This window comes from Xenopus tropicalis, chromosome 3 (genome assembly GCF_000004195.4).
Source record: "Xenopus tropicalis strain Nigerian chromosome 3, UCB_Xtro_10.0, whole genome shotgun sequence".
Taxonomy (NCBI): domain Eukaryota; kingdom Metazoa; phylum Chordata; class Amphibia; order Anura; family Pipidae; genus Xenopus; species Xenopus tropicalis.
This window is the reverse complement of record NC_030679.2, coordinates 18,604,082-18,632,016: the sequence shown is the minus strand read 5'-3', so window position 1 is coordinate 18,632,016 and position 27,935 is coordinate 18,604,082. Positions and strand designations below refer to the sequence as shown.

The 27,935-nt window shown below is 39.6% G+C and overlaps 1 protein-coding gene across 3 annotated transcripts in view; it reads right to left on the bottom strand.

Moving 5' to 3' along the window:
- The window catches only part of vwf (von Willebrand factor), a 114,904-nt gene that overhangs the window by 63,636 nt on the left and 23,333 nt on the right, over nucleotides 1-27,935 (bottom strand). For all 3 annotated transcript variants that reach the window (XM_031897751.1, XM_031897752.1, NM_001256288.1), the window contains 15 exon segments: nucleotides 27,519-27,621; nucleotides 26,220-26,428; nucleotides 24,328-24,452; nucleotides 19,224-19,440; nucleotides 18,424-18,546; nucleotides 18,232-18,343; nucleotides 15,468-15,514; nucleotides 13,312-13,448; nucleotides 12,770-12,908; nucleotides 12,592-12,692; nucleotides 12,297-12,492; nucleotides 11,403-11,618; nucleotides 9,651-9,891; nucleotides 8,313-8,404; nucleotides 2,688-2,848 (listed from right to left, as the gene is read on the bottom strand). In XM_031897751.1, the coding sequence (XP_031753611.1) occupies nucleotides 2,688-2,848; nucleotides 8,313-8,404; nucleotides 9,651-9,891; nucleotides 11,403-11,618; nucleotides 12,297-12,492; nucleotides 12,592-12,692; nucleotides 12,770-12,908; nucleotides 13,312-13,448; nucleotides 15,468-15,514; nucleotides 18,232-18,343; nucleotides 18,424-18,546; nucleotides 19,224-19,440; nucleotides 24,328-24,452; nucleotides 26,220-26,428; nucleotides 27,519-27,621 (2,219 nt within the window).

The window sequence follows — 27,935 nt, the reverse complement described above, 5'->3', positions numbered from 1 at the left end:
AATGAAAATTTATTGTTTTTTATTTTGGTGGTAAATGTTCTCACCCCTTGTTCTGCCAAACATTGATTTAAATAAATATTTTAGGTTTTCCAGTTTCAGAGTAGTTACACTTGGTACACTCTAGTATACAGGAGCACTGGAAAACGATATGCATTAAAACAAAGTTGCATTATTACATTAACATTTATTTATAAAGCGCCAACATATTCCGCAGCGCTGTACAATAAGTGGGTTTCATACATTGGACATACAGAGTAACATATAAAGCAATCAATAACCGATACAAGAGGTGAAGAGCTTACAATCTACAAGCATTATACGCAACTTCATTAACTGCAATGTCTGTATTGCAGATAAATATGCCCTCTACTGGACTTTATGTCACTCATTTTGAAAGCTAACCAGTTTTAATATTTATAATTTGCACACTCCAAACAAGTAAGCCCATTATTTTCAAGGAATAAAATCAATGGCTACCAGTAACTGGCCCTTTAAGAGATGTATTTGATATTGTAGTGCCATCTAGCGGATATACTACAAACACCATATACAGTACATATATGTCAGGTTAAATGTACCACTATTTACTAAAAAATGCATTCTCAAACACACTATGGTCAATCATGGACCGATAAACCTGCCTAATGTTAAAATTGTTGCCATATTTTTTTCCCTTAAGGCTTTAATTAGTTTAAAAATACATAAATACAAAAATACTTAGGAAATCATGTCACCTTTAAATCTTTTCTGTTGGGAAACCATAGGGCTTGTGTTAAGATGAATACCACCTCCCTATCCACTCCAACAAATACAGTACACCCCTAGAGTTGCAACCTCCATATCTCTGTTATCTTTCTTCTCTATTTATGACATTGGCAAAGAGTAACTCTTGTGCTGGCTAGATACCAGGTAGCCATCCTATAATCACCTACAGATTACTATCAAAATAAAGAGAGATGTCCATCATAAACAAAGTGATTGCTTGCACAGTGGTGTAGCTGGTAGGCCATGGTTAAGAGAGCATTTAAAAGTGCCTCGGATTGATGGCCATGCGTACACATATAACACTAGCCTAATAGGCCAATATTATATCTTTCATGGCTAGTGCCTGAGGGAGCATAGAGTTTCTAAAACAAGTTGGCGTCTGCTACAGTAGTAATGATGCTCAGTTTGCTGATCTGATAAAGTGAGTGATTAAGATGAGGTTGGAAGGTAAGCCTGAGTAAAATATGCCAGCAGCTAGGGCTAAATGCATATGCCTCACCTTTTATGACCATGTATTGGTTTAGCATGTCAATGAACACACACAATTCAGAACCATCTGACAACAAATACCAAATAACCTAAAGTAAGGTTCATCAAGGAAGTGACAGATCCAGGTACCATTGTGAAGCTTTCTTTGAGGCTTTGATGTATAGTAGCAGACATAGGGTAAGAATACTGGCAATAGACTTGACAAAGAGAAGAACCAACCACACTCTGACTTACTTTGGTACCAAAAATGCCACACGTATAAGCAAAGTGAAGAAAGAAAGCATGAGCATGAGGTCAGGAGCACTGGGAGGCATGTTCTTGCACTCTTTAGTGCTCTTACATTTCAGTTGCAGGTGTACATACATGACCCCTCTAGTCTCTACATTTTACAACTGTCTTTAACTCCATTTCTTTTTTTTTGTTTTTTTACAGTTCCTAAATAGGAAATGGCCATAATATAGGTTTAAAAGGCTATATGGCTGTAAAGTGAAGAGGAGTGACTAACAAGCATTATCCTCATACCTTGGTGGTCCACTCCAAAACCGCTTCGTTATACACCTGGTAAAAATGGTGCATATTATTATAACTCAACCTCCCCAGTCTCTGCTGACAATTCTTAGGTATTCTAATGTCTAATTCAGCTAAATATGAAGCCTTGGGCACATTATTAAATAAATAAAATTCCCACATGCTTTTCTATCAAACATTCCCACAAGTAAAAACAAGGAAGCGGCTGAGGATCGGACAGCTGTTTTACACTAGCAAGTGGATAATCTTGGCATTTTTACAGTTTCCCATTGACCTCTAGTGAATCTCTCAACTTCAGAAGTTGGGTCAAATACTTTTTGGACATTTATCATTTTGTAAATCTCTGCAGTTCATGTGTGTCCCAAAATAATCCCAAATGTTTTAAAAATCCTGTGATTTATTGTTGGAAAAAAAAACTGATATAGCGCTAACACTAAACAGAGCAAGATCCAAGAGTGTCTGAGCCCTCCGATGTGGGTTATTACTTGACCCACTGTGTTAATTAGAAGGAATCATGAAATCAGGCAAAGCAAGGATAAAACAAGTGGGCAGTATTTAAAAGTAGTAGACATAATGGGTGCAAAGACAAGTACTACCTGAAGGGCAGGGTGCAAGTGCAAAATAAAAAATGAAATCTGCCATGTTTTTTACTGCCTGTCTTCCTGGTAAGAAAATTGTCCCATGAATACAACTCTGCCTGCATTTCACAGAACTGCATTTATGACAGGCAGGAAAGGGGAGGCATGTATCCTCTCACCCCTTCCCCTTACATGCCCATCAATCAGATGTGCATGTTATGGAACGCCGGTGCACTACAGTTACCACCTGCCTAGCTACCCATAAGTGTATCAACAGTCCTCTTCCAGGGGTATTTCAGATACCAAAAGTTTGTTATTCTGACTTACCATTCCATCTGGGCAGGTGCAACCAGATATACAGCCGTGGCTCACACATTCCAGTTCATAATTTTGGCAAGTTTTGGCACATTCTATCCCAGTTGCTTTTGGATTGTCAGCAGGACATATAATCTTATTTAACGGAGGTCTGCAATCTAGGCTTCTTTTTACTGTATTGAAAGCAAAAATGTACATATAAGATAATACAATACTGAGCACACATGACTAGTTCATGCACATTTTATTAAGTTCAACTTTTGTCCAATTTTTGAACCAATGACCCAATGTAAAGCAAAAAAGAACACATAGGCACAGGAGGTTTGCCACACTAAAGGTAATGGTGTCTGCATACTTCTAAGAATCCATCAGTTCCTCTTGAGTTTTGTGAAGAAAAAAAAGAGGGACGAGAGGTTATTGTTGGTATGGTGTTAATTACATTGATAATGGATTGGAAAATCTATGCCAATGGTTCCCAAACCATGGTGCTGACTCTCTGAAGGGAGCCCATAGCCTTAGATGGTGGGGCACAACCTAAATACTACTTTGGAAGAGATTTGTTTTGTTTCATATTTGCTCCCCAAGATACTCCTAGAAGCTAAGCTTGAAGGTCAGAGTAAGATTTGAGGGTAACAGAAGGCTTGCATAGTATGTACAAAAGCTTTTGCCGATAACAGCTAAATTATTACATTTACCCCTTAACACTGGCAAAGGCTTGGTAAACATTACTCTAACCAACACAGTTATTGAACTACTGGTTGCCCCATGCAACAGAAATTAGATGGGTCTCTGGATCATCCGTATTTTGCCGCACAGGGCCTTCCATCACAAGCACAAATGGTTTAATATCTGACCTCTAGCACTATACTATGACAAATATGATTGTTCTTTTTCCTACTACTATATTATTAATGTCTTTCTTCCATTGTGATATATAATCCAGTGCCCTGTTGCTTGTACTCAATCATTGAAGATAAACAGCTTTAAAATTTCTATTATGTGCTGCAGTCCAGTATGACTGGTTTATCTAATAAGTGGAGATAAGTGTCCTGATGATCTAAAGCCAATGCGGTTCCCAATCCAATAGGAAAATCAAGCCTGCCCAATTTTAGGCTAGATATCGGTTGGGTAGGCCCGTTGGGCAGCTCATACACAGGCAGATAAGCTGTCAATTGAACAAATCGGCAGCTTAAATCTGCTCATGTATGGCTAGCTTTGCTAACAGTTTGGTCTTTTTTTAATAAGTGCTGGCCATTTTTTCTGTTTCTATATATACCCATTCTTTATTAAAGCAAATTGTTTCAGCCAGTGTGTGCATTATCTTAGAACAGAGGTTCCCAAGTTGTGGGGCTGACGCCCCCTAGGCTGGAAGTCCAACCTAAAGTGTTGTTAGGATGTGGCAACTTGTTTGGGAAAAGAATTTGGGTGGTGCTCTTCAAAAAGATGGCTCTCAAAGGAAGCTCCCATGCTGATTGCCCCAAACACCCCAACTTGTCACCTCAGGATCCAACTGCAGCCCTCCATGACACATGCATCATATTGCCCAGCAGTGCACTATATTGCCTAGAAGATATATGCAAATACCTTTTCTGTATAAGTCTATTTTTGAACCTAGATATGGGATAAAGACTTAATTTCTGCCCTAAATTTTTTTAACCTACTTTGGCAATGTTTGGGAGGCTTGTACATCTTTTTCTTAACTGTCGTAATTTTGCCTGTCAAGAATACTACCGATTATGCTATGCTGAGCACAAGAAAAGAGAAGAAAACACATTTCTCTTAATTATTTTCTTCTGACAAGTTTATTTTCCACCCTTCCTCAAAGCTATTTCTTTGTTACCCATATTGGTAAACCAATTAGTATGTTTGTTTACATGGCTCTGATGTACAAACCCAGTTGCTTTAATCAGTCCAAGCTTTGTCCAATGATCTGTGAATGACTGAAACGCAACAGCTGAAAAACAACACGGCTACGTGTGTGCTCCATATGGGTCCAAGTGCCAGAGGACAATATACACATGTTTACAAATACTTCATGGTTTACTTTTATTCATTTTGGCACTTGAATTGCCATTAATAAACTGGGAAGTGCTACTTGGCAGCAAAAGGCAAATACTATAAATTTGTCTGGCCAATAACTAACTAGCTGGCTAAAAAAAGATTTTTTTATAATACTCCAGTGAACACAATATAGTGGAGACAATAGTGTAATATCTGTTAGATACTGAGTAAATGAATGACTAAAGTCTACAATAAGGAGAAGAGGGGTTAGAAATACATGTCAATGGACTAAAACATGCTAAATAATTGTATATTGACTTCTATGAACAATGACATCATACAGTAAGGGGCAGAAGCAGTGGCATCCAAAATACATTAAATAAAATAAAAGACATTGGGTAGTGTCACCAAAAATACATTAAATATTCTCAATCTTTCAGCTTCTCCATTCCTTTCTGCCTACTGCCTGCTCACTGGATCCTATGCCCTCATACCTACTAAAACAGTGTGCCCCTACCCTTACCAACATATTTAATTCCTCTCTGGCTTCTGGTACTTTCCCCCCTCTATTCAAACAAGCATGTGTCAAACCCATTCTTAAAAAGGCTACACTGGACCCGTCCTACCTATCTAACTACTAACTCTTTCCTGCCCCTAGCCTCTAAACTCCTGGAACGTCTTGTCTTTTCTCGTGTCGATAACTTCCTCTGCACCCATAATCTGCTGGACCCTATGCAGTCTGGTTTTCGACCTGCGCACTCCACTGAGATGGCCTTATGTAGAGTGGCAAATGATCTCCAGACTGCCAAGGCCAAGGGACGCTACTCAGTTCTCATTCTCCTAGACCTTTCCTCTGCTTTTGATACTGTCGACCATTCTATCCTTTCTATTCTCTGGGTATCCGGGATCAAGCTGCATCCTGGTTCTCTTCCTATCTCTCTAACCGCTCCTTCTCTGTCGCTCTTGCTAACAAATCCTCTACGCCAGTTCCGCTTAGTGTGGGGGTACAGCTCAGTGTGGGGGTGCCTCAGGGCTCTGTGCTTGGTCCTTTGCTGTTCTCCCTGTACACTCTCTCTTTAGGAGACCTTATTTCTTCTTTTGGTCTTAAATATCACTTATATGCAGATGACATCCAGATATATTTAGACACCCCTGCACTAACCACTGATGTTCATTCTGTACGCTGCCTTGGGGTTATCTTTGACCAGTCACTCTTCTTCTCTAACCATATTAATAACACTGCCAAAACCTGCCGCTTTTTCCTCTGCAATATTGCCAAGATACACCCTTTTCACAAGTAACAGCTAAAACACTAATACATGCCCTTATACTTTCCCGCTTAGATTACTGCAATCTCCTACTAAACGGCCTCCCAGACTCCCACCTCTCTCCCCTGCAATCAGTTTTAAACTCTGCTGCCAGGATCCTCCTGCTCTCTTCAAAGAGGGATCCTGCTCAGCCTCAATTAAGCTCTCTTGCATGGTTACCTATTAAGCAAAAGATAGCTTACAAAATCCTTCTACTAACATTCAAAGCCCTTCACTCCTCTGCTCCTCACTACATTTCTTCACTGGTCTCCCTGCATGTTCCTGGTCGTCTCCTCCGCTCCTCTCAGAGCCTCCGTCTTTTTACACCATCCACACCCACTGCGCTCTCTCATCTTAAACCTTTCTATCTTGCTGCTCCTTACCTCTGGAACTCTATCCCTGAATCCCTCCGTAGGGAACACTCACCCACTCTCTTTAAGAAGAAGCTCAGCTGTTACCTTCTGGAGCACTAAAACACTATTTTGCCCAGTCCTGCGCTTAAGGGCAAATGCCCATACCTGGTGCACTCTTACCTTCCAATTTGTGCCTGTATGTTACCCAACCACTTAGATTGTAAGCTCTACGGGGCAGGGACCTCTTTCCTACTGTGTCTCATACCAGATGGTACGTATTCCCTGTGTATTTATATATATTTATTGTATTTATTTATTATAACACTTGTCCTCCCTGTGTGTAATATTGTATTTTGTAAGATTGGACAGTGCTACGTACCCTTGGGGCTCTTTATAAATAAAGTTATACATACATATATACAAATACAATTACAAAGTACAAGCAGTGGGAACTTAAGCCCCAAATACATTAAATGAGAGGCAATGATTTCTGACACCCCAGACTCACTTACCCTTCCATATAGGCTGGAGAAGATTTCAGCATAGTAGAGATCAAATGAATTAAGATATTGTTTTCACTGCTAAATGTGCTCACTTGCCCCACCTAGTAGTAGTCATACCCAGACGGGAGAAACCCTGTACCATGTGATGGGTGGTATTGACAGTATATTGAGTAGGAGAAATAACAGCTTATTGGAAAGCAGTTCTATTGTGTTCCTTCCACAACCTCAGGATCAGGCACAATGCACTGAGATGGCTGCCTACACACCAATATTAATAGAAAATATAAAGTCTAGATACACATTTATAGTTTTAAAAAAATTGTCACTGTTACAAAGTTATGGCTGGTCTGCGCCCGTGACACAGAAATGTGTGAGTGACAGAGCAGAGTGAAAGCTGATTTGCTGTGGCATGTGATGAGGCCACACCCCTCAACAGCAAATATGTGCAAAGGCAAAGTAAAGGAATGGAGCCATGCTGGGTGCATTATTTGTACATATAACAGTAAAGTAGCTTATTGTTTATATCCTCATATACACAGCACTTCAGGCTCTTTTGCACTTGGGTATTGTACTGCTCTCCCACAGACATAGGTCAGCTGTTAGTCACCCTCCTGCAATTTACACACACAGATACAAATCTTACTGCAATAGCCAGATACAGCGGTAACAAAAGAGTGTATAAAAGAGACTTCCTTCACTCCAGTGACAGTGAAACATCAATTGCAGCAATTTTACAGGCAACTGTGTGTGTACAGGCACATAGATTCCTGTGTGCTGGATTCACAGACACCTCTTAATCAGAGCTGTCAACTTGTAGTGCGCACTGATACCTGGATGCGCTACTGCTTCTGATGACATCACCACTTGTGTACTGCGCATGCCCGGCCGGAATTTAATGCGAGCAGACTGACTGGCTAGGCTGTCAGGGGAAACCTTTGCACAAACACTATAATTAATGACGTAACTATACAGGAAGCAGACCCTGTGTTCATGGAGGCCTTGGGAGCAGTGGGGCTTGGACCACAGGGTCAGCTTCCTCTGTTGCAACTGAACTTGTGCAACCAGTGCTAGCAGAGGCCTGGGTCTGCCTGCAGTGAGGGGGGAAGTTTAGGCTTTGGTGTGTGATGGGCCCCTCCAAAGATTTTTTTGTATAGTTACAATTACATTACATTACATTAACATTTATTTATAAAGCGCCAACATATTCTGCAGCGCTGTACAATAAGTGGGTTTCATACATTGGACATACAGAGTAACATATAAAGCAATCAATAACCAATACAAGAGGTGAAGAGAGCCCTGCCCAAAAGAGCTTACAATCTACAATGTCACAATGTGAATTTGGCTGTCAAATCTACAATGTCATCAGTACAACATGAAGCTACACACTAAGGAACTTTAAGGTAGATAGCTTTATTTAAAGAAGGCAGTCATCTTTAATAATATGCTCTGCTTTAGAAGGAGGGCACTAACCTCTGGCTGGTGGTTGGTTGAAGAAAGATTCTGGAAAATAGCCACTTGGCACATCACTCGTACTGCAGTGCATCAGCCCATTCTCACAGTAGCTAAAGAATATAAATGATACCTCATGAGAATTCTTCTAATAAAGAATAAACACAAAAATCAGTTATATATTTATAGAAATGTATGCTATGGCTAAGGACATCTGTCAAAAGCCAAGTCATTTGAGCACACATGGATGGCCAAAATTCACTCACTTAAAGAATTATCCTATGAAAGGGCTTACACTGAATGTGTGGTAGTACCCTCATTTTAGTTCCTTGAAGTGACAAGGAGCTACCACAGGGGTCATACTTGCAAATGTTTAGGCAGCAAAACCGATTTCAAAAGAGAAGTGACAAAGAGCTACTATGGGGGCCATATCTGCTCCATTGCTTAGGTGGCAATATTGATATCAGGAGAGGAGTGACAAAGAGCTACTATGGGGCCATACTTGTGCCAATGTTTAGACTGCAAGACTGATATCAAAAAAGAAGTGACAAAGAGCAACAATGGGGCCCATAATTGTGCCAGTGTTTAGGTGGCAAGAAGTGACAAAGAGCTACTAGGGGGGGACATGCTTGCACCAATGCTTAAGCAGCAACTTTAGCCCAACTATGCCTGATCATGTATGGACATCATGCCATAATGTTCCATAGTCGATAAAAGGTTGCAATTTCACTAAAATTATCTTTTTTATTTTTTTATTTGCCTTGGTGGGGCTGAAATTATTATGCCTAAATCATATTCTTAAGTAAACTATTGTTCTTCCTGTATTGTGAAAATCCACCTAGCTTAGAATCTAAATATTAATGTCAGTTTCATTATAAACCAACTAACCCCAGGTTTATAAGATTTCTAACCATTATGCCATGAGGCTGAAACTAGCCCCTTATGTTAATGCTTACTGAAAACCAGGTTAGGACTTGTCTGATTGTAAATGGCCAAGAAATCAAGAAATAATCACCTAACAAACTCTTGAATTAAGCAAAGGCAAATCAAAGGCAGATATGTATGCTTGTCACCCTCTAGTGGCTACTTTGACTACTGCAAGTTGTACAGATTTGTTATCTTAATTCTATATTTGTTTGGGGGAATTCAGGGATTTCACTACAGTTCCCACAGCAAATCACAAGATCTACTTTCACTGAAACAGAGCAGCATGGATTTTCCACCATCATTACTGAGTCATATGGGAAAAATGCATGAGAAGAATGTGACTAAATATTTTTCCAACCTAAAATTCAGATAACAGCAGATAACATGGATTAAATATCAGGGTATTTATATACAGCCATTTTCTCCACTTACCACATGGAATAATGATTGGAAAATACATCATCAGGCTGGAAAAGCTCCCCATCATAATAACATGAACAGTCAGATTTGGGGACACACTCTCCGTCTTCATTGGTGTACAGCCCGGGGGGGCAGTAGCAGCCTTCCATACAGAATTCCCTGCAGTCGACATCTGGGTGGGACAAAGATCTGCAGGTTTGATTGCATGGGCTCCCACACTGCTGGTAAATCTTTCCTTCCGAACATTGAATTGCTGTGAAAGAAATGTATATATGTTATGGGTTATGGACCACTGGGCTGAACCGATATATGTACAAAGAATCACTAAGCTACAAGGAAATATGTATAAACAATCACTGAACTATAAAGAAATATGTGTAAAGAATCCCATTGGCATGGAAACTGCACATAGACAGACCCCATTTTATAAATGTTTGTTGTATTTTTGTTTTCTACATACTTCCATACAGACTCCCTTGTTAAACCTGCAGTCAGGGACGATAAAAATAAATAAATTACATTGTAATATAAAGCTCCAAAATTAAAAGAGGGGCACTTGTTGGTTATCCTAAAACAGGCCAACACCGTGAATAACAGCTAGGGTTAAAAAAGGGACCCTTGCAGATGGACAGTATTTCTAGTCTATTCTGCACTGAAATTTAGGACATATACAAAGACAGTGGCTGGTATCTCAGTTATTGCTGAACCTAGGCTTGTTCTTCAGCTTGTATTTGACTGCCCTAGCCGGCAAATCCCCAACTAGGACCTGTGCTGATATTTCCTAACATGATATAATAGGATTTGAAACTATTTCTTAGAGCCACAGGTCCCATTTAACTGTTATCTCAAGGTCAGAAATCATTTCTTAGGGGCTGATTTATTAATTTTAGAGATCATGTTTTGCTGTAATTTGTGTAAATTTTGTCAATTATTTATTAATAATTTCTGAATATCATTATTTTCTTAAGATAATTGTTACACCCCTTTTTTGCAATGTTTCCACAAGGCCAAAATGCAAAATGGGCGCTGGTTGACAACTGGGCATCAGCTGTGCCTAAAATGTTTTTTTAAAAATAGGGTTTTCTTGCACCAAGAAGCAACATTTGTCATAAAAGTTGATACAATGGATATCTCTCTCCATTGTATATTTTCAGTTACATTAAACCATTTTGACTGTTATGATCTCTTTTGAAGTATTTATTTTAAACAATTCACTGACAATTCCTAAGGAGACCAAAAGAGGGTGCTAGCGGTTCATGAAATCATTCCTAGTGAGTTCTTGAATATTACTGAACATTTAGGGGCACATTTTAGAAAGGAATTATGCAGATAAACTGTACAAAGTGTAAAGTAAACATCATATTTTTAAAGCTCTGTTAAAAATTAGCTTACGTTCATGCTTACAAATCACTTAAGTAGGAGTTTTTTAAGATGTAAAAAAAAAATACAGAACTACAAAAATGCAATGATTTTTTTAGTGGCGAGATTTACTTGGAGTCAAAATGGCTATAAAATCTGACTCTTGGTGAGATTATATAGAAGTCTGGGGGGCACATTTACTAAAATGCATTTTTTTTCTGGCCTTGAAACACAATATGGTATAAATTTGAAGTAACTGACTTTTTCAGATCAGACTTTATAGTAAATGTCAGACTTTGTGGAAAAGAATTTAATTGAATTTTTAAATAAATTTTAAGTTTAAGTTTTTGACTTTCATCAAATCATCTGTGATATTAACCCTACTCTCAAAAAAAGGTGACTTACGACAGAATTCGGGTGTTCTCCAGTCTATTAAAATACCCTTTCTAGAACAAGCTGCTGCATAGGTTGAGAGTGCAGAACACAGGCATTCTTTCCCATTTGAGCAAGAGCAGACGTCATAACGGCAATTCTTCAAATATGGGGCAGGGTTGACTTCATTGTGGCATGACTGGAATGCGGAATCCATAAGAGCAAAGCATACTTCTTCAGAAAACCTGGCTGGAGTAAGTAAAGCAATGTAAATAGTATGATATAGCATCAATGGGAAATAATTCCATAATATAGAAAGATATTCTAAATTGCACTCATTCTGTCTGACCTTATCTTCAAGTGTGTCTAATAGAATTCCTCATATTGTGCTACCCATTTCCAGCAATTCTGCCACACATTGATGGTTTTTTAGCAAATTAAAGAATAACTATATTAATAAGAGAAGTATAACATTTGAACATTACAGAGGATTCATTATTAACTTTCTGAAACCTGGCCAGTTGTACTACCTATGCAGCTATTTGCCTAATTTGGCCTACAAGTGGTGAGCCAAATAACATTTTTAAGTAAATAATCAGATCACGCTTGGGTATGCTGAGCTGCTGGCTATGAACAAAAGCAATGACCTGATTTTGTCTTGAGCTACTGGGATTTTCCACTCAGCCTGATGTCTATTGACTAACTGACATACGTTCAGAAAGTACAGGTGGTCATCTGTAAGGAGCCCCTACATAGCCAGGGTACTAAAAACCAATATCTATTATTGTTCAATATGCCACATCTGCCTCACATTTACCCTTTTTATCAAGCTCCAGAAGAAAAAGTATGTCTCTAATGTTGGCCCTGACAATGTACAGACATTTCAAGCCCATCTTGAAAGACTTGGCTGTGTATATTGAATATTACCTCTCTTGGGGTTGAGATTACATGGATCAGTGTCTTGTTTCATTAGATCTGTGCAGTCACCATTTAGCTTCCAAGAATTGCCAAAGTCTTCAACACTAGTTTCTATAAGTCCAGATGGCGTAAGGAAGTCATCTCCTTGATTGCCATTGTAGTTCCCACAAAGACCACTGATCAAACCTGAGTATATTGGTGAGAGCTGGAAAAAGAATTACCCGGGAAGGTGAAGCTAAACAAAAGAACATATTCAGACAAATAACCAGAGAAAACAGCAATACTGAAGTAGAAATGTATTCACCTTTATCAAGAGTTTTCCATGGCCATCCCAATCTACCTGCAGATCTTCTTTGTAGGTAAGGCGAACAGCTGATAGGACGGTGGTCTGGATGCGCAGAAAGCCTGTTAAGTGAAGTGTGAAGACAATCTCAACACGGCTTTATTAGAAAGCAGTATCACATTATTTCATATGTAGTTACCTTGGACCAAAGGGAGGAGAATATCTTGTCCATCTAACGAGACACCACCACCGTGCTTCAGTTTAATTGTAATATTGTGCATGTCCAGTAGGCGCAAGGAAGCAGAACGAGTACACACTGCATCAATATCATCTGCGCACTGAAAAGAACATCCCAGGAGAATTAGTTAGGCTGTGTTGGTAATATCTTTGGGAAATACATTAATACAGACCCTGTCAATTATTGAACACTAGAAGCTCAATGCAACTTTTCCCAAAATGCTTTCAAACCCCTTCTTTGGGAGTAGCTATTTTCTAAATTGCCTGTGTTAAGTAACAGCAATTCCCTTCTGGATAGTAAAACATCTCCAGAACCTATGGAACATATGTTGTATATCAGCACTTTCCAAAGGCAATCGAATTACAATAGGTTTAGGCATATGCATATAAAGAATATAAAAGCGACCTTCATGTTGCTAAAAGTAACACCAGAAGTGGTTAAGCTAGGACTAGTATAAGTGCTTGTATCTCATTTATATATAGCGACAAAGATAAGATAATTACCTGCACAGTTTCTATAGTGACAGAAAATGTACTGTCCATTGCGTCCGTGGCAAGCAAGTATTGGCAGATTCCACTAAAGGTAAAATGTTTGTTATCAAAGCTTTTAAAATGAGACTGTCCAGTTACAAAGCACTCCCCTAAGTGAGAACAAAAGCAGAAAAATAAATATTAGACACTACAAAGGCGTTAACATCACTTTTCTTTCTTTCTTTTCAAGTTGTCCTTGGCCTAAAGTGCTCATTCACCCTTACCCATGAATTCTGCTTGTATGTACTGGGAAGCCACATCATGGGCACAATGGGAGTTTTAAGGAACAGTTTGCTTTACCCAGTTAGCCTCAAGGGTGTTGTGCCAATGTGACCACTCAGTAAAGTCTTTGGTGAAGGAAACCATGGCCATACTTTGCTTAGCAACTTACTTTACTGCATTGGATAGGATGCACATTGACAAAAATAAGAGCCCCACTACACTCACCCATTATCAATATACTGTATAGGACATTAAGACATTCTGTGCATCAGGCTATCAAGAAATGCCCTCCCCTTTAAGCAAAACAGGGATTGTTTGTCCATATGTTGCAATATATTCAAGCTGGCCAACTACATGAAAGTCATCCCCGGTCTGGCCAGTCCTACACTCACTTTTATTGATTTATTACGAATTATACTGCTTTATTATACATTTAACAAAGGGACTGGGTTTTACGTGTAACTTGCTTGCTTTCAAGGTTAAAACCACCAAATGATTTTTTTATGCCAGCCTTTTGAATTCTTTGGCTTCAGTGATTAAGGCACTTAAAGGTACTGTACATGGTGACTTGTTTTTAGGACAACCCTTGGCCAGATCATTTTCCAATTATGTTTTACTTTTAAATTGGAACTTCTAAACCAGGGGTCCTCAAACTTTTATACCTGTGAGCCACATTTGAATGGAAAGCAACACAAGCATGAAAAGGGTTCCTGGAGGTGCCAATAAGAGCAATAATTGCCTATTTGGTAGACTAGCAGCCTACAGGAGGCTCTGTTTTGCAATTACACTGGGTTTTCATGCAACCAGAACTTGCCTCCTTACCAGAAATTCAGAAATAAGCCCCTGCTTTGAGGCCACTGGGAGCAACATCCAAGGAGTTGGTGAGCAACATGTTGCCCCTGAGCCACTGGTTGGGGAACACTGTTCTAAACAGCATTAACATTCTGCCAAAATTATTATATCCTACTGTGCCTCAGGCAACAAATAAATGATTATTAGCTCTATGGATGACTTATTTCAGGTGATTTATCTAAATGCCCACTGGAAGAACCCATGTTATCTACACCTAAGATTGGGGGTCTAGTTCTAGCAAAAATGTTATGAATCTGCGCTAGAATTTTTCCATGCAATGCACCGGAGAACAAATAGCAATATTAGTACATTAGTGCAATGTGTTTTGTCTCACTAGAAAAAAAAACAAGTCGTTTGAGCCAGAGAAAAATGCAGATATTCCCTAGTGACTCCAATACATTTGGCAAAATTTCACCATTTTGCAAATTTTTCCATGGTTTTGTGAATTAAGAAAAGCGAAATTGGCAGTTTTGCTGTTATGGTAAAATAAGTCAGAGGTATGGTCATTACAGAACAACTTAAGGGCAGATTTATAAAAAAAATCCTGGGGCCATATTTATTAAAGTGCAAAATGTCAAATTAGACATATTTTTGGCATAATATCCCACATATGCCATTGCTTTATGGCATATTTTTCCCATCCAACTATAAGAGGGAAGTTACACTAGCCAAATTAAACGATTTAAATCAGCAAAATTACAGTTTATTACAAGTCCTCACTTGCAATGGCATAATTACAAATTAAGTAAATATTCAACCAATATAAAAATACACCTGATATATTGACGCCAACTTTGGTGGAGTCAGAGAGTGGAGTAGAGAAAATTTACACTATAACCTATAACCTACCAGTGAGAACACTGATAGCTGCTGTACCTATTGTATAGAATGTTTTTAGCACCTTTGAAGTCCCACCAGCAAAAAATGTGAGCTAATAAATCTCTGAAAAATCCTATAAAAGTATCTTATTAACATGAGAAGAACATTTCGAGTGTTGATAAATGTGAGCCACAGCGATTGTTGTCTCTTGTCTAAAGTTTGATTTGAACACATACCTGGACAGTCTTCATTGCTGCACTCCCAAGCTCCATTCTGGCATGTACTGAAAATATAAGGATTAAATGTTATAATCGAGTTCTAAACATTGCTTTGAATTGAGCATTTCATAAAAATCTTGCCTTAAATTCAATAATTAAAAATAAAAAGTTTGGAGCCAGCAACGTTTCAATATACCAGGTCAGGTTACTCCATTTAATTGGCTGCTGCGTTTCATTACAAAGCTTTACAGTTTATAAAGAGGCCTCAGGAAAATATTTGAATGTGGGAACTTGTACTCTCACCTTGGGCAAACGCTATATTAGTCCTCACTAACATACTGCAGTTGATTCACTTCCCACCATTGTTAAAGCTATTCATTTCATTGGATGCCCATGTTTTAGCAGTTACAAGAAGAAGGGGGATATACAGGATCTTATTACATTATTATAAGGCAAAAATGTGTTACACTCTTACACTGTACAAGTTTCCTGTAACGCATACAAAAAAGTCAAGAAATTCCAGGTCACCAGTCTCATACAATTAATTTGATATTTAAACATATAGGGTACTTGAAATAACTTGGGCCATTATAAGCTGTGAATCAAGCCCACTGAGACAGCATATTGGCCCAAGTATACACCCTTCCTGACTGCCTGCCCAATGTATTCCTGGCAAAAAACAGACAGGTGTCTACTGAAGAGGTTAGAAGATTCTGTTGGATGAGGAAGATCCAGTCTTTTCCCAAACAGGTCTGCATAGGCCTGCGTTATGATGTGATCGTTGCCCCAGGAGGCAAAGATCTACTTGTATTGCAGCTACATCTTAACTTGTATACTCAGGACCTGGAATTCCAAGTGTTTGGATAACTAACATAATTCAAACAGGTTTGGGGGATCAAGAAGCTGCTGCAGGCCTCATTCTCTGTATAGCAGAAAAGGGTAAAAACCTGGGATTAAAGGGCAATGGTGAGCTGCAGATTAATGAGCAAGTCTTATGGTTCCTCCCACCTTTCCTCCTGGTACCACCATGCCAGCTCCTGTCTCTACCTGTCCCATTCTTCCACCAAACTATAGAATCTAGCCCCCAAATATAGAATCTAGCCTTTGTTTCTGATTCATTCTTACAAAAATATCACATGCAATTTTAAACTACCATCTTACTTCATACAGTTATATATTACAAAATATTGCCAGTAATCATTGTACAGGTACTGGACCTGTTATCCAGAATGTTTGGGACCTGGGGTTTTCCGGATAAAGGATCTTTCCGTATTTTGTACCGCCACACCTTAAGTCTACTAATCATTTAAACATTGATTAAACCCAAAAGGATTGTTTTGCCTCCAATAAGGATTAATTATATCTTAGCTAGGATCAAGTACAAGGTACAGAGAAAAAGGAAATCATGTTTAAAAATTGTAATTATTTAATTAAAATGAAGTCTATGGGAGACGGCCTTCCTGTAATTTGGAACTTTCTCCATAAAGGGTTTCCGGATCCCATACCTATATTATATCATGGTTTAACCTTCAATGGATTCCTAATGCTTTTAATATGATCCCTGTTCATAAGTATTGAAAAGCAAAAATTAAGATGTAAATAACATCTAGAAGGAAATATTCATTGGAACTGCAGCAACATGTCTCCCAACATAAAATGCACAGGTACTGAGGAACAGTATATTCTTCTGCATTATTTAAAGTGTCGGAATCCTACGTATGAGAGGACTGGGCTGCTTTTTGAAGAGCTGTAACTCTAATGTGTGCCAAACCACCCTGCATTCTGTTGCCGCAGTCCATTGGATCTATGCCCAGATGTAATATGTGTAATATGGAAATCTATTTTACACTAAGTGCATTTTAAGCATTCAATAGATGTGAAACCTTCCATTAATACTGTATTTTAAATAAAATATCAATGGCTGGCTGTAGCGTCATTTAATTTCTAGTTGCGGTTACTATTTTCCTGTCAGTCAGAGGACGACCAAGTGCTAAGCTCCCTAAGCTTTGTCCCAGAGCCATGAGTATTGGGGCTCATTGCCATTTGCTGGAAGCAGGGTTGTTGGCTTTCCTGGTGGCACCACAAGAAGGAATCCCTGGGGGCATAACTGGGCAGATCAGAGATGTAATTGGGATGACTGGCATGTAACGAGTGGAGTGCCTTAATTTATCCAATAAATATTCAACATAATACCCCTCCTCACTAGATAGGGACGACCAGCTGGTGGGCATCCCTAGCAAATACTAAATCAGTTCCTTGTCTAAGGTTAGTTATAATCCTGCTCTGCATAATTAATATAAAACGTCTATATCCTATACAGGTATGTATCAGATTTTTCTATAATTTGTATCTCCATATCTTAAGTCTACTAAAAAATCATGTAAACATTAAATAAAACAAACAGGATTGTTTTGTCACCAATAAGGGATAATGATATCTTAGAATCAAGTACAAGGTACTGTTTTATTATTACAGAGAAAAAGGAAATCATTTTTAAAAATTTAAAGTATTTGATGAAAATGAAGTCTATGGGAGACAGCCTTCCTGTAATTCAGAGCTTTCTGGATAACGGGTTTCTGGATAACAGATTTTCAGATAACGGATCTTTCTACAGAAAACTTTTGTAATATTTTCAGATATTAACAGAAAACAGAAAAAGCCACTTTAATCGTATACAACACAAGCTGGAATTAGATTCTCCCATCATCAAGGGTCAACCAGTGAGTGGCAGAACTATATATGTAGTAAGAAAATACAGATAACAGATAACAGCACAACTCACCAGGAATTGCAGTCCCGTCTGATAGCTGATCCTGGAGGATATCGTTTGCCAGAATGAATACAGGAGCACTCAAACACTGGTATACATCTGTCACCATCAAGGACCTTTCCATCTGCACAGGAACACAGAGACCGTTAGGTGGATAAGCTCTGTCATGGAACTTTGCCTTACTCATCTCTCAGCTGGACATACCTGGGCAACTGCAGCCATCAATGCATTGCTCTTGGCACACTTCATTGATGTTTAGACTTTGGCAGGTTTTTACACAAGGAGATACACATTCATTGTACTCCATTCCAAAAGGACACAGTGGCTCTATCAAAAATATCAGAATATGGTTAACAACTCTACAATTCCGAAGCTAAAACTTCTCTAGAATTGTATAGTGGGAAAACTAATGGGAAAAAAGAATAGAGGTATTTAGTGTATCCTATTCTGAAAAGTCTTGATGACTTACTGGCTAATGTAATAAATAGACACATGATCAAATGGATAATAGATAGATAGATAGATAGATAGATAGACTGATAGATAGACAGACGATAGATAGATTCACTTTTGGAGTGTCCTCTTGTCTTTTATATCTATATTGGTCATTACAGGGTGGGCAGAGTCTGACTGGGTACCTGGGGCCAACCTGGACTGCCACCAACCAATCTACCACCAGCATGAGCTACACTTCTCGACCTTCTCCCAAATCAGACACAGCTCGAATACGCATTCTTCAATCTCTTAAACTGCCCATTTCTGATATCACCTGGAGGCAAGGTGGGCATGGGTATATAAGGGAGTTGAGTCAGAAGAGTTTGGGCCAGAGGGGCCATGAGGACGAGGGCATACTGGGGTTTTTTTCTGGTACCCAAGCGGGCCAGTCCAACACTGATGGTTGGTGGAATGTGGTAGAGAGTGGTGCATTTATTCTGTAATAGGAGCAGCTGGGAATAACCTGACTTCTGGAATATAAATATGTTTCTACCAAAAATTTGACTTACTGCAAATAGTATGTGTTGGCCAGTTACTGGTAATGACTCCATGTTGAGCACACGTTCTTGCATACTCTAAGAAGGTCTGACAAGGACAGTTTAACTCCTCAGCACACTCACACATATCGTCTTCACATATGGCAATGTATGGATCTGGGTCAACTAAATGATGGCACTGCATGAAGGCTGAAGACGTCTTAAGCATCTGACATCTTTGCATGAAGTCCTATGATGTAAACAAAGATTGTATTCATGTAATATCTGGGCAACAAGATAGGTAATCCCTGATATATTTTCTTTCCATTGCTTTCCTTTTGTTTATACCCTTTTTCAGTGGATGGGAAGTGTGAATTTGCTACGTGGCCTTAATGTTGATAAGACTGACAAGATACTCTCACTAACCATTCTGTAAATCTTATTGGTTACTATCAGTTATTAGACCAGAGCAATCTGTTGCCCCTATACAACCCTAATAAAATTATTTAGTCAGTTAAAGTTGCTCCACTAAATCCTCTTCCTACCCACAACCTTAACTCTTTAACCAAATTTGTAATCCCAAAACCATAGAATGGTGATTTTGAGTTTGCTCCACCTTCCACAGGCCAACATCTTTTCCGACCCCCATAACTCATAAAGAGGCTCCACATGCATGACAATTATGGTCATACAAATCACCCTACTATTGCCTTGAAAATACAAAAAAGCAATAACCCCCAAATCCCAATGATATCACCATTTGTTCTGAGCCTCCTCTAACGTCTCGTAAAGTCTCATCCAATGTATGGAAACCTTTGCCACAGAATAGCCAACACCAAGAGGAGTCAACATAGACATATGAGCATAAATAATTAATAGGTGTAAAAAAATAACCTACGTAATATTACTATACACACTGAGAATGTGCTGTGTGCAGAAAATTGACTATTGCTGGCCATATGAGGTATCATTGACTGAAAAAAAAACTTGCCACTAGGTCTCATTGGTCATATGCCAGTGACAAACCCTTTTCAGAGTTGTACTACTCTTTGTTTTTAAAGCAATGGGTGCTGGGTCCATTTGAAACAAAGGTTCCAATAGTTCCAAGGGCCTAAGGAGGCACAAATCACTTTATATTTATAGTTTTTAACCATTATAGGCATCATGTTTCCCCTTTATAAATGTTCAAATATACAATCCTTCATGGAAAGGTGTCTTGAATAATAAAGGTAAGTTACTATTAACTCATAAATCATAGGATAGCTTTATGCAATGCCCTCTAAATCAATACCAGTACTAATATAATAAAGGGTGAAATGAAATAACCGCAGATACATAATAAATAAAAGATTCTCCTCAAGCTTAGCTCCAAAGAAACCCATTGTTAACAAAGTGCTTTCCAAGCAATATTTCATTTGTGTGGGTAAGAACGCCATGAAGAACAGAAAATTTGTTCAGCAGAAAATCAAGTGACCTTATTGTCTATAGCCCTTGGCAGCTGACCATGGCCCCACTGAAAGCGTAAGTGTTGGGGCTGGGAATTTACATTCCTAGATGTAATGGTAATAAACAAAGAAAACTATTTATAGAAAGACTGGAGTATCCTTGCAGTGGCTAATAGATACTGATTATACCATTGTCTACATGGCTATGTACAGTGAAGAAATCTTACAGAGGAATAACCCCTTCTCCAACAGTAAGCTTAAATGATTATGTCATATGGGATATTCTCATATATTTTACATTACATTATTAGGATTGATAAAAATTGTAGGTGGATTAAAAGATCATCAGGTATTGGGTCAGGTTTTGTTCAATAGCACATAAGGGATCATAAAATACACAAGGGCAAAGTGCCAAGAAACCATTACTTTTTGTTGTGTTTTTACCCAAAATTTAACATTATTACAAATTTTAGCATAACTATGTCCACCCACCTCTGCTTTTACCTGAGGTGTCAAACTGTCTTAAGCCCGGTGCAAGTTGCACAGAGAAACATGTTTTAAATTGTTTTAAATTAACTGGTGGTATGGGGAGGGGAGCTGTTGGAGGGAGCCTGGGTTGGGAAGGTGGAAGTCTGGGTTGGGAGGGAGGGTGGAAGTCTGGGTTGGGAGGGAGGGTGGAAGTCTGGGTTGGGAGGGAGGGTGGAAGTCTGGGTTGGGAGGGAGGGTGGAAGTCTGGGTTGGGAGGGAGGGTGGAAGTCTGGGTTGGGAGGGAGGGTGGAAGTCTGGGTTGGGAGGGAGGGTGGAAGTCTGGGTTGGGAGGGAGGGTGGAAGTCTGGGTTGGGAGGGAGGGTGGAAGTCTGGGTTGGGAGGGAGGTTGGAAGTCTGGGTTGGGAAGGAGGGTGGAAGTTTTGGAGGGTGGAAGTTTGGGAGGGAGGGTGGAAGTTTAGGAGGGAGGGAGGGTGGAAGTTTGGGAGGGAGGGTGGAAGTTTGGGAGGGAGGGAGGGTGGAAGTTTCGGAGGGAGGGAGGGAGGGAGGGTGGAAGTTTGGGAGGGAGGGAGGGAGGGAGGGAGGGTGGAAGTCTGGGAGGGAGGGAGGGTGGAAGTCTGGGAGGGAGGGAGGGTGGAAGTCTGGGAGGGAGGGAGGGTGGAGGGAGGGTGGAAGGCTGTGAGGGAGGGGGGGTGGAAGGCTGGGAGGGAGGGAGGGTGGAAGGCTGGGAGGGAGGGAGGGTGGAAGGCTGGGAGGGAGGGAGGGTGGAAGGCTGGGAGGGAGGGAGGGTGGAAGGCTGGGAGGGAGGGAGGGAGGGAGGGTGGAAGGCTGGGAGGGAGGGAGGGAGGGTGGAAGGCTGGGAGGGAGGGAGGGAGGGTGGAAGGCTGGAGGGAGGGAGGGAGGGTGGAAGGCTGGGAGGGAGGGAGGGTGGAAGGCTGGGAGGAGGGAGGGTGGAAGGCTGGGAGGGGAGGGTGGAAGGCTGGGTTGGGAGGGAGGGTGGAAGGCTGGGTTGGGAGGGAGGGTGGAAGGCTGGGTTGGGAGGGAGGGTGGAAGGCTGGGAGGGAGGGAGGGTGGAAGGCTGGGAGGGAGGGAGGGTGGAAGGCTGGGAGGGAGGGAGGGTGGAAGGCTGGGAGGGAGGGTGGAAGTCTGGGTTGGGAGGGAGGGTGGAAGTCTGGGTTGGGAGGGAGGGTGGAAGTCTGGGTTGGGAGGGAGGGTGGAAGTCTGGGTTGGGAGGGAGGGTGGAAGTCTGGGTTGGGAGGAAGGGATCCTGGGTTGTGATGGAGCCTTGCCTGGGTTGGGAAGGAGGGTTTCATTTTCCTTTAATAAAGCAACAGGAAGAAAGTATGGCCAACAGAAGCCCTACTTTTTGAACATCTCTGAACTAGGTGATATATATACATTACTCTTATACTAGCTGTTCTCCCAGAATCTCATCTCCTACCATTGCATTCTATCCTTACTGCTACAGCCTCATCTCACCTGCATCTAAATGTCTCTCAACCACTGCACTATTAAATTCTGTCTCCTGGCTGCCGGTCAAGTGGTGCATTAAATATGAGCTTCTTATCCTGTCCTTCAGAGCCCTGCATTCCTCTGTTCCTCTCTATATATCTATTTTCCCATACATATCTATATATCTCATTTCCCCCATAAAAATGGCCTCCCGAGCCCTGCTCTCAGCTCCAGACAAAAATATTGGCCATACAGTTCACCACAAAGCTTAAACATTAAAACCCTGATTGCACCTTCCTTCTGGAATGCTCTAACACCTTGTATTAGGAAATTTCCTACTAACAGCATTCTCTTCTTTTCTGGAGGAAAGACCTCCCTAGTATTTGTTCCTCTCCCCATCTTGTTTCTGTTTGTTTTCTCTTCCTAATATATTGTAAGCTCTTTGGGACAGGGACTTCGTCCCAACTGTTTTTATTAAACTTCTTGTACTTAAGCAATACTTCTCTAATTTACAATTACTGTACACCTGCTTGTGTTTATGCCTTATAAAGTACTGTTTACATTTATGGTGCTATATAAATACAGTACAACATGCACTTGCACCAGCTATGAAAATGAGATTGAAAATCAGAGGGCAGAAGTTTAGGAAACTCTGTCCTTTGTAATCTCCTGTTTAGGCACTATCATGGAACTTTATGCACACAAAAGACCAGTGAGTCTTTTGCTTTAACAGCCTGCTCTGCAAAATACCTCATTTGAGCCAAGGGTATGCTCTTGAACTAACAGCAGAATTTTGTTTTTGGCATAGAGGATGCAGGGTTTTCCTCTAAAGGAAAAGGGCTGATTATTTTATGAAGTGTGGACATCAATATGAGTCATTTAACCTTTCCACCGTGTTCTTTTGCTATTTCCCTATGCTGGTTACTGTGGCACAAACCTTCACTTTGAGAACATTTTTAAAGCAATACGGACCTGTGAAGAAATGTATTCTCAAATGAGGAGGGGCCCCCTATCCATTAATGTCCTTCTACCATATTAGTAACATTGCAGTCTAGTATATTTTAAACAGACAGGTAGAAAAAAAAATAGGCTGATTGACAACCCTAGTACAAAGTCAACAAACTCTCACTGAACCAGCCGTGCTTGTCCCATTGACATAATTATAATTTGAAGAGGAGTGGACACTAAGCCAGGTAGTAGACAACACTGCCGATTGGTTGTTTTATTTTCTTTCTTTTGTAACTGAACTGGCACAAACTGAGACCATTATGGCAATACATTCCTTGAAGGCACCAGTTTTTGACTTCCATAGTGCTGCTATTTCATCCATGTTATAACAGGTGAATCTCCTTCACTGTGTAACAGATAGAGGATTGGGGATAACTGAATATATTGCAATATATGGACAAACAATCCCTGTGCAGGTGCAGAGGACCTCTTGTTTCTGTCTGTATGAATTTTGTGGTCACAGCCTCATTGCATCCCCACTTGATACAGTAGTTTAAAATTTAGTGGTAAAAAATAGATCTTAAAGTTGGGAATGGAATCTTTATAGATGACATTTTTGGCTAACTAACTACTGTATATTGAAAACATGTTTTATTTTGAACAGCCTAGTTTACCTAGTTTCATTTTTACACTGAAGAGTTCCTTTATAAATATAAGCACTCTGGCATAGGCATAACAAACAATCAACTGAAATTTTAAAACACATGAATATATGAAAAATAGGTCAAATAAACTTCAGAACAAACCTTCTCTGCAGTTTCAGATGAGATGTTGCAGGTGTTACTTGGTGGATACGTTCTCCTGCATCGTCTCGCACCTCCATGCAAGGCCCAGGAATTGGCAAAGTCATAACTATTTTCTGTCAATATCCCTTAAGGGAATAAGAAAAATATATTTTATTTATAATTTTGTGTTTACATTAAGGTGTATGTCTTTACAGGGGATGAGAAAACATCCAAGAAGGTTTAGTGATTGACATAGTATCCACCAAAGGAACCTGCTTTGCAATAGTAACATAGTAAGTTAGGTTGAAAAAAGACACATGTCCAAGTTCAACCTTAATGCCTATATATAACCCTGCCTACCTGCGTATACTGCAATATACTTTAATAAGAATTATCTGGTTCGGTGCTGCGGTTCCAATGCTGCTGAAATGAAAGTGATCATCAGATATTCTATCTTCACAGGGGAGTTGGAGTCAATCAGAAACAAGTATACATGGTGGCAAAGGGTGATATCATGCCATGTTTCTGATTGACTCTTGCTGCACAGAGAAGACACCTCTCCAAATATTAGTCAGAAAAAAGTCTATAAACTGTAATTTGATACACAATGCCCTTAGGCACTTGTAGTTAGTGGTCATGTAATACAATTTGCAACTGGGATGTGGTTGTATAATTCTGTGCCTTTCTCTTTTGGCTCATTTGTGAACTGCCTTATGTTTGCTAATGTCAATCATCCTAAAAACCAGAATATGTTCTTAGCAACCAAAAAAATGGACTGAGAGTGAGATTTTTTTTTGTAATGTAATGGAAGCGATAATTCATCACCAGCAATAGGAACACAGTTTGGACACCTCTATATTTGTATTATGGTTACACATCCATACATAAATATTATCTAAAGTTCTTCAAGTTTGGAATCTTTCTCTTTAAAACTAGCACCTGATCTTCCACTGCCTTAGGACAAAGACTGATGCAGGAAGTAATTTAATTAGCAATTATATGTAACAAACTATAATTATAGTTTTATATTGGGTTAGATTCCATTTTGATGGGAAAGACTAATTTGATAATATAGTTCAGAATTTTCTAATAGATTTTCATGTTATAAGATGAGACTTTTTTTACTAAATTTGTTCCAATCATCTGTTAAACATTTAAGTGTGGCACACCAAGAGCAAAGCCTTCAAGAAAAGTTGCAGAGATTATTACACATATGGCAGACCAATGACCCCTCCCAATATTCAGGTATGTTGGATATTGGTGGGTTGGTGGATCGTTCATGTTTGAACATTTATTCTGCTGATGCACCATATATGTAGCCACAGCTCCTCTTCACCTTAGGCCGTTCCCATTGTTCAGGCTGTCTGCCTAAAGAATTGGAACATTATAAAAACAGCCATGACATGTATGGCCCTTTGTATGGTATTCCTTCTGTGGGCCATACGTATGGCTACCTGTAAACATTCAGAGCAATATTGTTCACAAAATACTTTTAAGCTGTGTGCACATAAATGGTGTGTATGTGTAAAGGCCAATCCAACAATTAATGATTGAACATTAAACTGTGACATGATCCAAGAGACATTAAGGAGTATAACAGCAAGATGGCTGACTTAGCACTAATAGGAGGAGCAGTTATGGCAAAATATTGGAGAAACATACTCACAAATGTCCTGAATTATTGTACTAGACCCCGCAACAAAATATTTAAAGGACCCCATCCTCAGAAACTTCTAAAAATAACCTGTTGCAAATATAAATCATAAAATCTAATATTGTTCAGATTCAAATCCCATACAACTCTTTCTCAGCCCTAATGAAGTTGTTGCATCTACTCTATCCATGGGCTTGTGCTTGTCTGTCACCTACACTTTATAAATTCTTTCATTTTTAGATTCATTTTAGATTCTTACCTTCTTGCATCATGAAATCATCTTCTGCAAACTGATTATAATTGCCACAAAGGCCGCATGTTTTGTTAAAGTGCTTGCTGGGAAGGACAACTTGGACATTTCCACTGGCGTCAATCTTCACCATAAACCCATGTTCCTGGCTGGAAAGTTTGTAGTATCCGGCTTCAGATTCCAGGAATATCCCATTTGAGGCGTACGGCATAGAAATGCTGTGAGGAACAGATAAAAAGTGTTGAAAAACAACAAAATACATGAAACTGCTCTTCCCACTGACTTGTGTTTTTGTGATTGTCTATTTTGGTCCAATAAAAACCTTTATTAGTTTAGTAAAACACTTTAAGCCCATACACTAAATGGAAGCTGTGTTTAACCATTTAAAATTATCCATTTTGGTACAATATACTCACAATGGGTACTACTTGTTTTTATGAAATTATCATTTATTGAAACATAATACAGTTGTCATATGTCTAGACTTGTGGGGTTCGTCTCTCTCTCTACTTTAAATACTTGGGTCTACAAGCTAGTGGTTATCACCAGGGTACCGACCCCATGCAAAGTACCCTGCAAAGAGGCAGGGCAGACAATGTCTTTCACTTTCTATTCTGCACTTCCTAGCTAACTACATGATCAGCAGACTTAAGGTATGGCGATCCAAATTACAGAAAGATCCCTTATACAGAAATCCCCAGGTATAAGAATTGCTTATAACAGATACTGGGCCTGTACTTCTAGAACACCTCTCAGAGTTTTACCACCAACAGGTTCTTCACTGTAGTATGAGTTCTAGTACTTACACACCCTGCAGCCTTCAGCAATTGCAGAGCATGACTAGTGGGCATCACCTCTATACTTAATCAAAATACTTTGCTCTACAAGTTGGTGGTTACCGCCAGGGTTTAGAGTCAAAGTACTTCAGTCTGACTTTTATTGCACTTCTGCATTTGTTCATTTAGTAGGAACATTCTAATGTCTTGTTGATTGGAGATCCAAACAACTGATTATGGCTCATCCCCTTCCTTTAATATCCCAGGTTATCTCACATTAGTAAGGCCGGACCGCATCCCAACTCCCCACCCATGGGAAAAACTTACAATAGAAACATATACTCGGTATGATAAACTAACATGGTGCAAAGACTGCATAGGGAATCCTATTTCCCTACAACCTTATACTTGTTTTTGTCAATTAGCACCAGAATGGGACTAAACTGGTGTCAAATCCCAATTTTTAACCTGTGATTTTGGCTTGTAAAGCATACACTAATACTTCCATTGCTATAACAAGAAAACACATTACTGTTTTTCGCCTTGTGTTGCTGTCCCATCCAAAAACAAATGAATATCAAAATATTCTCCCAGATACAGAGATACACTCTTCTTTTTTCCGTTTCTGTAATCAGCTAAAGGGAGAAAAAATAGATATTATATATTAGTCTGGTGCCAAAAGATTACTACATTGTGCTTTTTTTTTTATAGTAAAACAGATAGATAGATAGATAGATAGATAGATAGATAGATAGATACTGTGAGAGATGCAAGGAATAAGGACAGTGTTTGGTGTATTTTTCACCAGTGTTAAAGGAGAAGGAAAGGCAAAGTCACTTGGGGGTGCCAAAATGTTAGGCACCCCCAAGTGAATTTAATCGCCTACCTTTTACCCGAGGCTGGTGCCCCTGTTGGGAGAGAACAGCACCAGCCTGGGGTAGCTGCAGCG